Source organism: Poecilia latipinna, unplaced genomic scaffold (assembly GCF_001443285.1).
Source record: "Poecilia latipinna isolate Pla-1442-1.1 unplaced genomic scaffold, P_latipinna-1.0 Scaffold585, whole genome shotgun sequence".
Classification (NCBI taxonomy): domain Eukaryota; kingdom Metazoa; phylum Chordata; class Actinopteri; order Cyprinodontiformes; family Poeciliidae; genus Poecilia; species Poecilia latipinna.
In genome coordinates, this window is record NW_015113201.1 from 13207 (window position 1) to 25389 (window position 12183).

The 12183-nt window shown below is 37.1% G+C and overlaps 2 protein-coding genes across 2 annotated transcripts in view; both read right to left on the bottom strand.

Moving 5' to 3' along the window:
* deaf1 (DEAF1 transcription factor) overlaps positions 1-6745 on the bottom strand; it is a 14442-nt gene extending 7697 nt beyond the window's left edge. The window contains exons 1-8 of the mRNA XM_015042296.1: positions 6311-6745; positions 5062-5159; positions 4199-4325; positions 3947-4096; positions 2876-3015; positions 2619-2684; positions 1595-1639; positions 770-893 (exon numbers count right to left, since the gene is read on the bottom strand). Coding sequence (XP_014897782.1) covers positions 770-893; positions 1595-1639; positions 2619-2684; positions 2876-3015; positions 3947-4096; positions 4199-4325; positions 5062-5159; positions 6311-6506 — 946 coding nt within the window. The 5' untranslated portion in view covers positions 6507-6745. The remainder of the gene's footprint in view (positions 1-769; positions 894-1594; positions 1640-2618; positions 2685-2875; positions 3016-3946; positions 4097-4198; positions 4326-5061; positions 5160-6310) is intronic.
* Positions 6746-7026: 281 nt separating this feature from the next.
* Positions 7027-11627, bottom strand: bet1l (Bet1 golgi vesicular membrane trafficking protein-like). The gene is made up of 4 exons (XM_015042297.1): positions 11492-11627; positions 10346-10431; positions 9817-9873; positions 7027-9702 (listed from the first exon to the last, which is right to left on the bottom strand). Exons 1-4 carry the CDS (start codon positions 11610-11612, stop codon positions 9535-9537), a joined length of 432 nt encoding a protein of 143 aa, XP_014897783.1. The 5' UTR covers positions 11613-11627; the 3' UTR covers positions 7027-9534.
* Positions 11628-12183: the final 556 nt, after the last annotated feature.

Genomic DNA, 12183 nt, shown 5'->3' on the forward strand with positions numbered 1-12183 from the left:
GTTATATATACAGACTACAGCGCGGAACCCTCATATAGATATATATATATATATATATATATATATATATATATATATATATATATATTCTATCCATCCATCCATCCATCCATCCATCCATCCATCCATCTATCCATCCCAGTATGTAGGTGAAGTTCCTGTTGAACGTTTATACACCCTCAACCTGTGCATGGATATTATCTTAATTAAGGGCTTTTAAAGATGCATGCAGTTAATATTTAAGAGCTTGAATTTATTGGTAATTTTCTCTAATCTCAGAATAAGAGCATACGTAAATTTTCTTTGGCAAAAAAACATGCAGTGTAACACAGATCCGTAGTATGACGGCATGCTGTTGTGAAACTCCATTCATGGTGGACAGTGGAACTGCTGATGAAGCATCTTTCAGGTTATGATGGATGCTGAATTATTCCTGAATATCGGAATCAGTTGTTCTTCCTCTGACTGTGACAGTTTGGGTCAGATTGTTAAAACATGAACAGGACAATGATCCTACACATCCCCTGGTTTTGGAATGGATAAAGCAAGCAAAAATTGTGGAATGGTCTGACTAAATACATTTTGAGCACAAAAAGTAGCTCATCAGAGATACGTTGTCTGACCTAAAACTGGTCTAACGTTAAACATAAATATGATAATCCTAATGAGCTCCCATGACAGTAGCGCCTAAATGTGAGCAAGAACCAGTTCAAAGTTTTTTTTTTTGTTTTTTTTTTTAGCCACATGGAAGCTGATTTCTGTTACATACACGTGGTTCCTGGAGTCAGCTGGATATTCTTCAGGGGGCTGAGGTCCTTCTTGACTGGTACAACCGGGAGCTCGTTGTCCTTCTTCCGTCTTTTGTAAGGAACAAAGAGACGGACAGGGCCGGTCTGGAAAAATAAAAATAAAAAAAGAAGCAGCTGTTGTTTAAGTGAGTGCTGATGAGATGTTTTAGACAACTACCACTTTAGATTTTCTTACTTCTTGCACTACCGTACTGCTAACTGTGGCTTTTGGTAGATTGGAGCCCTAAACTAACAAACACACACAAATAAGTAAGCGGAAAGTATAGAAAAATAAAAGCATTAGAAGGCAGGGGCTTCCAGAGTAGAATTACAAGGCTTAACAGATGGGGATAAATCTGTAAATCAGGAATCTGTCACAGCAATCACATATGGGAGCTTATAATCATAAACTCCACATAAAAATTCAGCTGGAACAAACTTCAAATGATTTTTCAGACACATCCTCCCATGTTTTATTCCTTCTGAGGTCAGAGGAGAGGTTAGCTCCAGTTAGGATCAAAACTGAGTTTTCTAGCAATTGACTTATTTCCTGTAAACATATGCGGAAGAGTTTTTTTTTACAGTTGTGATTAAGAATGAGCTGTAGGTCATTTTAAAATTAATTATTTTCAAACTTATAATAAACAGTGACAAAAAAGTAGATCCTGTATTTACAGAAAGTTTTTTTCCCCCTGATAATCACAGAGCTACTGAACCGTATTAAAAGAAAGGAATTCACCCAGAAATAGACAACAGGTTAAATATAAATGCTGGACACACACAAAAAACAAACATTAAACAGTTACCATGGTGATATTTTCTGGTGTCACAGAGTCCCCTTCCTTTGGTGACTGTAAAAGAAGCAATACATATCAATAAATGCATAAATCTGAGAAAATCTTAATTCTGCCACTTGAACAGCTCACCCAACTTTATGCTGGATCTTTGGATAAATATTGAGTTCATAATTTAATTAATATGTTAACCATTATGTGTTATAAGAGCAGGGCCATGTTGAGAGGTACTATTAGCCATCTAGATGCTACATTGCCAAACATTTCATTCTTTGTTTGGGTTTTTCTTTTCAATAAACTTTATGCGCATTGACCTGTCACGATAACAAACCTTACTTGACAATAAATTGTCTCACAAATTATTGCGATAAATGATAATACTGCTTTTTTGAGACCATTTTAAAGAAATATATTGAGAATGGCATAACAATGTAAGTATGCCCTCTCATGGATAAGTTAACTTTAATATTGTACAGCACACTTCTCACTGGAACTGGAAGATATTTTAAATATTATCCAAAATAAAATGCATCAACCTAAAACGATACATAAAAAAGTAAATAAAAACTACCTACAACTGAAACCATAAGTAAAATGTATTAAGAAGTCTCTGTAATCAAAATTCACTTTCAAAAAACTACCCAGTTTATTTATCATATGATTAATTGATTAAACTAATTAGTTAATCTGAATTGTTCTTCATTGTGTTTGGGCTACGAATACATTTCTATAAGACAAAATGAAAAACATGGGTTTATTTGAGTCAGTAAGGTGTAGTAAGATTAAAGCCTAAACTAACATCTAAACAATTTTGGGGGGTTTTCCAAGACAAATAAAATATTTGGGTTCATTTCAGTCCATCAAAACCACAACTTGGAGATTCTGTTTTGCAGTTTCCCTGCTGACGTCATTGGAACGGTTACATGATCCTTTTTAAGATGGTTTACTTCACAATAAAAGTCTCCAGCATAAACACAGGGGTTCATATTTTTTGTTGCTGGTGATCTGGCATGTGTTGAATCCTACAGACACTCACGTGTGTCAGGTCATCACAGCAGGCGGCACACGTACAGGAAGCAGCATGAGGGTTCAGAATATGCTCCTAAAACACACACACACACACACACACACACACACACACACACGCACAAACAAGTTTAAATACTGAGGAGGCAGATATGTATTCCAGCTTTCTGTTTAGAATCTGAATGAAATAGTAAAACACACCATGAGACCATGAAAGCGTTCAGTACAGTTGCGGTCCTACAGTGTAGCTGTTGCACAGTTCAGTACCTGTATGAGGCAGAGCAGAGGTCGGCCAGCGTATCTGATGCTCCTCTTCCAGTCTTTGCTGCTCGCTCTTCCCGCTAAAGCTTCAAACTCAGTTGGAGCAAACCACTGCTGGTTGTGTTTGATACAACGACCTTTGCCCCCTGAATGATGCAGAACCATTTTAGCATGGAAAACATCAGGAATAACGCAAACAAGACTGTGTTGTAATTTGCTGATGATGAATGTTGATCAAACAATCGATATATAAAAGTCTGCTGTTTAAACCAACATGACCAAAGAGTGTGGGGGGGGGGAACGAAAATACAAAAAAATATTCAGTTGCCTAAACTTTCTATTGTAGACCCTTCGAGGAAACAAGGTAAGTTAAAACCAATTGGAAATTTAACAATGAATAATATGGATAAATTGTGAAATAAACACAGAGAAGCGTAAAAAAGAACATGGAAAGAGCAGAGAATTAAAAAGGTCCTTTGCTCAAACTGTAAGTTTGTGCTTGTGGCTTTGTGTTTTTCATCACATTTTATGTCTAAAATTTACTTAAAAACAGACTAATAGTAACAACAGACTGCAGAGATTTCATTTTCAAACTCGGGAGCTCACACTTTATGTTCAGAAGTCTGGCTTTGGGATGAATTCCAGTTTCTGCTGGAAAACTGCTGACCAATCGAGTCCAGGCATTTCTCCATTGACCAACTGGTTACCTGATCTACTGAGTCTTCCTAACTTTGCTAAGATTTCGCATTTCTCAAGGCTGTAGTCGCTTCAGCAGCTATTAATCACCGATACTTAACCACTGTGCTCTGCAAACTCAGGACTAAAACATATTGTACTAGGTAGGGATGCACTGATATGAAGATTTGGACCAATATCGATATCCGATATTAATACTGACAGAAAATGCAATCAGATATTGGAAAATGAAAAGGATGCCAGTATATTATTTTAAAAAAGTAACTTGTTTTTTAAATTAAATTTAAAAAGCTGAGCCCCAGTTATACATACAGGCAGGTAGACACACCAGATTTGTGCTGATACCACAAGACAGAAGCCACAGTTTTCACAAGATGTCACCTGATCCCAGCCGGTTCTTGTACAGGACTCCGCTCGTATTCCTGCAGCGGACTGGCAGCTCGTTGTTGTACACAGACGGGTCCCAGTTGTATTTGGAGCAAGAGTCTTTGTCCTGCAGCGGAGTCAGAGGAGTGGGTGGAGTCTGAGGGCCTGACAGACGGACACAGAGGGATACGAATCATTTGTGATATTTTTTCGCTTGCTGATGAAAAGAAAAAAAAAGCATCGTCCTGCCAGGACAGTGCAGCACACCGGATGTGATGGTGGCAGCAGATTTGAGGCCCGTTGCTTCCACGATGCTGCCATCAGTGTGAACCACAATCAGGGTGGCCTTCTGGGTACTGAGCCCTTCACCCAGCTGCAGAGTGGTCCTGCCACTCTGTAAGCACACAAACACAGCACACAGTCAAACAATAACATGCTGTAAATGATATTCACTTCCCATACCACACAGATATCTGAGGTTTAGCATCGGCCAATGGCGATCCGATACAGAAAAAAAGTGCAGAACTGACTTAAAATGTATTCTGGGTTTTTTTTAACACAGATATAAATGTAGTGAATTACAAACATATTTGATAACTTTGCACCAGTACAGTACTCTTATATGCACCAAAGGATTCCCAAGCTTGGTCAAACATGAAAAAACAACACAAGTTTAATTTGTTCAGTCAATCGATTAGGAGTAGAACAGCTAATTTAAAATAAATAATAATGAAACTGAAAGTGACCAAAACAACAGGTTGACTACTTTGGTCAAACACATAAAAAATGAACTGCAACAAACCTTTCAAATGATTCAGAAGGTTCAATTAGGAATTATAAACATAGTGTAGAATAAATGATGAATGAGCACAGAGCATAGAACTAGAATCAATAGATCTGCCCTTAGGGGTCAGGCACATTGTCACTGATATAGAATGTTTTTCAATACAGATATTAAAGTTGGATTTTTGAATTTCTAGACAAATTCTTTTTCACAAGTTCCACAACAATATTTATGATGTCAGAATAAATTATATAAAAGTGGACTTTCACTTTTATTCCTCCATGAAGTAATCTTACAAATTAAACATAAGTCCCTGGAGAGATGTGAGCAGTGAGGTGTTATTTACCAGAACATGCTCAGGAAGGCTTGCGGATGTAGCGACTGTGGTGGTGAAAACATTGTCCTCTGCAGCCTGAACATCCGCCACGGTCACTGCAGCCACCTCTGATCAGCCACAAAAGATAAAAATCACTGAGGTCCAAGAAAAACTACAACAAATTATTTCTGTGAATAAGACAGGACTGTGAAATGAAGTCAAACCAGTTTCACAGCTGAAAGTATGGGACACAATAAAAGCTTGTATTAACACGTTAAATTCCTCTATGTTGATGAAGTTAAGATTGCATCTTGGGGTGAACAGACCAATCGGCCCAATTTCGTTGATTTTGGGTGATCAGCCAATACTTCCATGGGAAACCGACCATATCCACCGATCGTATCTACCTCCGTAAAGTTAGACAAGATTGGCCTTCAATTGCCTAAGCTTTATATTTATATTTGAGCGCACTATCTCATGTGCCACTAAAATAAGTTTGTGTCATTGGGTATTGTTCAATGTTTTTCAATAAAACTAGAACACTGAAAGAGTATCATGACCTCACAATGGGTACAAAATGAATGTACTATTTGTCGCAAACTCTCTTTGTATTCTACAGTTTCAATGAGAAGTTTAAATATACTCACTACTGGCATAAATATTATGGTAAACTGTCTTTTTTTATTCAGAGTGAAATGACACAATTCCAAACTTCCACGATTTTAAAAACAATTAAAAGGACAATTTTTAGTAACCAAAGTTCAACTAATACATCAGTATCCATTTATTTCAAGTTCTTTGATTCTTTCACTTTGTATTGCAAGAGAGGAACACATTAAATTCTGAAGTCTTATTTTGTAAGTAATTATAGATGAAATGTAATATTTTTGGTGGGTGGGGGTTAATAACCACACTATGACTGAGGCAGCCTCCACAATATATTTTCTATATTGATATTTTTTACTTATAGCTGCGGGGTTACTTTTATGAGTAATATCTGTATTTTGTATTACTATTTATATTTATAAATATTTCTTACAGGAAAATGAAAGAACACCTAAATCACTGAGACTCTTAAAATTACTTCAGGAACATATTTGAATGAAGTTGGGTCCAAATATCAACCACAAGGTTTCGGTGGTTGTTTTAAAATGCAGAATACTCCTGTGATTTTATGTGATTTCTACCAATAAAAAGTAATACATTTGCTTGTTATGCTAACTACATCTAACCCTCTGTTAACCCTCCTGAACAGCCATGGCCTTCTGCTGCTTCCTACCTGCGAATGCCGCTTCGGCCTCGTCTGAGTTCGGGAGGTGCTCGGCTCTCATGTCGATGTTTCGCGGTTCCGCTATCACAGACATCGGAGCGACTTCGGCCTCCGACTCCGTATCCGAGCCCACTCCCTCCACCGACCCACCGATGGGCGGTTCATCCAGCCCGAGTGCCTTCGTGGCCGAGGCTGCCTCGTCCATTCTTCCGCGGAACGACAAGAACCGAATAGGGCCGAGCGGCCGCGGAACAAAGAAACAGATCCGAGGTTCCCGGAGCCTCGAATAAAGCGACGCACAAGTAACAGAACTCGTAAAGTAAATTGTATTAAATAAACTACAACTATATTTACCAGAAACTCAGGAAAACTCTTAGGATATACGAGCTGACCGGGAAAATTAAAGGGAAATCATAATTTATTTTTATTTCAAACCTACGGCAAGCGATAAACCGGAAAATGCCGAACTGGTACGAGTTCAACCGAGGAGAAACGGGCGAATAATAGCAATTTTGCACGCGAATTTCATACTTAAGCGATGATGGATCTCATTAAGCTTCACTTTTTTTGGCTTAAACATAAAACCACAAAGATTTATGAGTCTAACTCTACATTGACATTCTGCACCACTCACAAAGAAGGCAGGAAACAGAAATATAACTGGAGAAGGGTTTTATTTTTTTCAGGCAACCTTCCAAACATTAAGACACGGATAACGGCCAACGGAAATTTATGTATGTATATTTTGTAAATCCAAGTAACGATTATTAAAATATATTTACATCATCAAAATACCCATGCTTTGTTCTCTAACTCGTTGAAAACTGTCTTAAAATCAGTGTTTTTGACTTCTATTAATTTTCATGTTTCAGTTTCCTGGCGTTTCAGAGCAGATTCCTTGTTTGCACTTCCACAGGGCCGCCTGTGGTGGAACATTATTCATACTGAATTACAAAATCATTCATAAAATAAAAATTATATATTGGCTGCAACAAATTTACCTGAATAGAACAGAATATGAACTTTGTCAGCCCTAACCCTGAGCCCTTTCACTGAACACATGACATTATCCATTCACATCTGCTTATGAACACACTTAGAACAAACCAGCTCCATTTAAACTCCATGGAAAACCATGTAAGCATTTTAACAAGAGACAACATAAAAATAACAGCAAAATAAATCACTTGCAGATAATATTTACAACAAATTATTTTAAATCTGTGACTAAGGCATTAAAAGTTTTTGCTATGAAGGGCTTCTTTGTAGTGCAGCAGAACTTTCTGGTATAGTGAGCTAAAAAAGTAAAAAGAAAAAAGTGGAGGCTTTTGATCAGTTTCAATATTTTCTACTTTTGTTACATGTCTGTGGATGTGCTCTATATTATTCAGACAAGTTACTGAAGAGTAATAAAGTGCTCACTGTTCCCTTTAATGTGTGCAATGTGCTTCAATTATGCCTCCAAAACAGCCAATGAAACAAAATATCAAAGCACTTTTCATGAAAACAACTTAGAACATCTTGATCATTTTATGATCAATATTTAAATGAAACACAGTAATTAATTTTGCTATAATGCATTTGAGCCCTCTAAAACATCTGAAAAGTTAGCATTATATTCCAGAAGAAACAATCAAATTATTAGTGAGAAATATTCATTTACTGGTAGAGTAATTCATTTATGTAATCTGAGAGCAGGAAGTAATCAGACAGTATTTTACACAGTGCATTAGGCATATTGAGAAAAATTAGTTTGAATTTCATCCATATTAAATTAAGCATTACATGTCAGGAGTTTCCTATTAGACTATAACAATTTATCAGAAACTGCTTAAAATTTAAATCTCCCAGGGGGTTTTCTCGTATTTTGCTAAAGATGAATATTGATCAATCAGTAAATAAAAGTCTGCTGTTAAAACTAACATTCCCCCAAAAAAACCTGTAAACTGGAGAGGATGGGAAGAAAGGGAAATACAAAAAAATTCAGTTCTCTAAACTTTCTATTATGGATACTTAGAAAAAAAATTAAGCTAAAAACCAACTGGAAATTCAACAATGGGTGATATTAATAAGTGGTGAAGTAGACACAGTAAAACATAAAAAAGAACATGGAAATTACAATATGGTAACAGTTAGTATCTTGTGAGTAAGCTTGCTGATAGGAATGACAAATTATTTGAGCTATTTAGTTTATCAGTGGTTCTTAAACACACCAGCCTAGTTTTCCTGTGACTCTACTAACAAGTACTAATCAGCCTGACATGCACATACTGAAGGATTAAACTGAACAGAATGCACTGCCTTTTATTCTTGTTTTTAAAAACCAGTTTGAAATAAAGAAATCAAATCAAACAAAATACTGGGTTTTAAACCACTATTACTTTATGAGCTCACAAACCTATTTCCCCCCAAAAAGAAACTACATTTTCAAGAGAAAACAGGAATTTTTGTGACCGACATTAAATGTTGTTTACTGAAGGTAAATTTGCTTGGACAGGACTCAAGTTTTCACATTGCCAAGAATTCCTCTGTTCATTCTTTCATAGCAATGTAAAGACCCAAAAAAATCCTTGATTATTATTTCTATAACTTGGGATTTTAAAAAAACTGAATCAGCAGACTAACAGACATCTGACCATATGATCTTAAAGGTTTTACTGTTCTGGTTGCATCCCAGCCTGGTGTGCTGTAGCTGTGATCACATGTTCAGTTACATCCACCCTTCTTTCATGGCTGTTTTGGAATCCATGACTAGCACTTTGTAAATTCAGTCTGCTTACTTAAACCCGAGGTGAACCAGAAGCATGACGGCAGAGGATCAACCATTCTGTTTAGACGCTTCTCAAACAATCACGAGGTGTAAACTTCATGTAGATCCTGGACTGCAAGCATGACCTTAGCAGGGCTGAAGGTAACTCCTCCTTGACGTGTTTGAGTGAAGCCTTCTTTCTGCTCCACTTTGGAATCGCTTAGCTCCGTGTGGAAGCATCGGCATGTTGGCATGTTCCCTGTTCTTTAGCATAACAACACCCACTATAGTTTCCCCAGGTGAGATAGCAAATACCAGCTGCTGCACATCAGTTCTGCTAAACATACACATATATACATCCAGTTTCTTTTTATCAAAAAGGTCTTTTCTTAGCATGAGGACCCGAGAGGCTACTCAAGCCTATCAGCTAAGGTTTGTCAGTCTGAGTTTCACATCAACACGGGTTGACGATGCTTTCCTGAAATCAGCTCTGGATCCTGGAAACCAGGTAATAGAGAAGAAAGAAGGCCAGGACCAGCCCTCCGGAGACGTAGCAGAGGAGGCGTCGATTGTCTTTGCCAGATCGGACCATTGTGGAAAACCGCTTCACACTGCCACTCAACAGGCCCGTTGCACTCATGAAATTTGAGTCCTGGAAGACGAAGAGGGAGAAGACAATTACAGCTTTAGTTTCTGCCAACACACACCTGCAATAAGACCTAGAGGTCTGCAAGAACTGCTTACATCAGAGACAAGACGGACTCACCATGTTGTCTAAGTAGTCGTTCTGATCCTCCACGTCTCTGTCAATGTCATAAGCCAGCTGTCAGAGAAAGATTTAATTAGTATGACAAAGTTTGGAACTACTCCTTATTTCAAACTGTACGTCCATAAAAGTCACAAAGCTTTCTTAATTGAAAAAAAAAAAATTCTAAACCTTTAAGTTTGGAGAAAAAAATTTATTTAACAGTATTATGTATTTTCCAGGCACATAGTATTATTTTATAGCATAATCAAGTAACCATGTTACCTTCAGTTGGTATAAAACTTAAAGGATTTCTCAAACATGCATGAAAGAATCAAGGTATATTTTTGATGAGGGTAAACATTATAACATGATGTAAAGCTCAAACAAATTTATTTTACATAATACTGCCCCTTTAACGCGTACAAATGGAAGAAGGAAGTAGCAGCTGTGGCTAGAATCTCAAAATAACAAGCAGACAGGCAGACAACGGACAACCATCACCAATAATTAGACCGGTGGAAATAAGCTCTTGTTGGTTTTTACATACCGATTTCAGTCGGGAAACTTTACTGGCCAAGTTATCAGCCAGTCGTTTGTTTTCAGCATCCAGCATGCTGTCGACAGAGCCATGACCTGAAGACACACAGACACAAACGCCCAGGCCAGTGTTAAATGTTTACAAGTTGGAATTTAAAACCAGGAATTTTGTTAAATGCCTCCCAACACCCCACTCTGTTTTTCTTTTTGATAGTTTAAGTACTTAAAAAAACAAATAAACCTTTAAATTTGGAGACATAATGGATAACTAATTAACAATTGTATTTCTCCTGTAAATCAGTTCTCTAGTAAAGTCCAGTCAAATTACATTCATGGTATTCTTAAACATTGCAGCTTTTATTTAAAAAGTGTGAATGACTTTTTTTTAAAGAAACAACAATTGTTAATTCAAGACTTTATATTTCATTCTCATTGATTGAGGAAAATGTTAGCACTTAACAGAGCTTCTTTTAAGCAGATGAAATAAAACTTTATCCAGTGATTTATGTGTGTCTTGTGCCTCAGGTGCTTTTACACCCACTGTACAGGTTGCCTAGCTTCACTGCCTTCAAACACACTATACAGAAAGCTTCCTTACAGCTACTGTTGACTGATTTTCAATACTGAAATCCCTGTTAAAGATACACTTCCTTTCTTGACAAAGGAGGCAGTCATAAAAACTAGAACGAACGTTTATATTTTAAATCCGTCGCAAAACCATAACGGGACGATTTTCGGCTTGAAATTGCTTCCTACAGGGCTGTTTACTGCAAAACATCAACGCCTTTGTAGACTTGCTATGCATGTCTACAAGAACTACGACACGAGGAATGAAAAAATGGCAAAAAAGTAAATGGAGGAAGTGATGAAAGGACGAATGTACAAACTTATAACTGTACAAACTAAGACTTTGGATGTGAAATCTGGGCTCATCTAAGTCTTGCTAGCCCTTGTTAGAAACTTGTAAAGTTGCTAGCTTCGCAAGTTTAAGGCTAGTTTAGATTAATTAATCGCAGTTGTCATCCCATAAGGTGGGGTTCGAACTTAGCCACCACCACAACGTTCCATTTAGGCAATAAGAAGAGTTATTTGGTTGATAAACATAACGAACGGCTTAATCTGAGAAAGTGGATACGTGTCTAAAAACAAACTGTACCTCTGTTCCAGTCCGCCATGTTGCTTTCTGAGGGCACGATCAGCTGTTCAGATGCGCATGACCACCGTGTTTCTTCAATAACATACGTCCGCCATTTTGTGAGTGGCAGAAAAAAAAACATTACTTAAGCAACGTTTTCTTCATCATCCTCTCATTGACGGATAGCAAACGTCGCCACTTAGTGTACATGCGTGTGCCTCTGGTGGCACATGATAGGTATCAGTTCACACAGTTAATAAACATGTAAAACAATCAAAAAAAAAAAAAAAAGTTCACACAGTTAATGACTAGTGAATGACTAATATGAGTTTAGAGCAAACAGAGGTGGGCAGAGTACCCAAACAGTGGTACTCAAGAGAGAGTAGCACTGTTACTGCATCGTATTTTTTTACTCAAGTAAAAGTAAAAAGTAGTCGTCCAAGAAATTACTCAAGTAAGAGTAAAATAAGCATTTGGTAAAAAATAAAAAAAAGAAAGAAAAAAAAGAATAAATAAATAAAAATAAAAATCTACTACAGTACTTTGCAACTGATCTAATGATCGATCATTTAATATTTAAAAAATTAATTAAATATACTCATTGCACAGACTGCAATGAGTGAGTGCAATAACGAACGGCTTTTATTATGAAGTGTAGTGTACTGACGATATCTGACCACAGGGAGGCAGCACATATACACGTGCCGTGGACA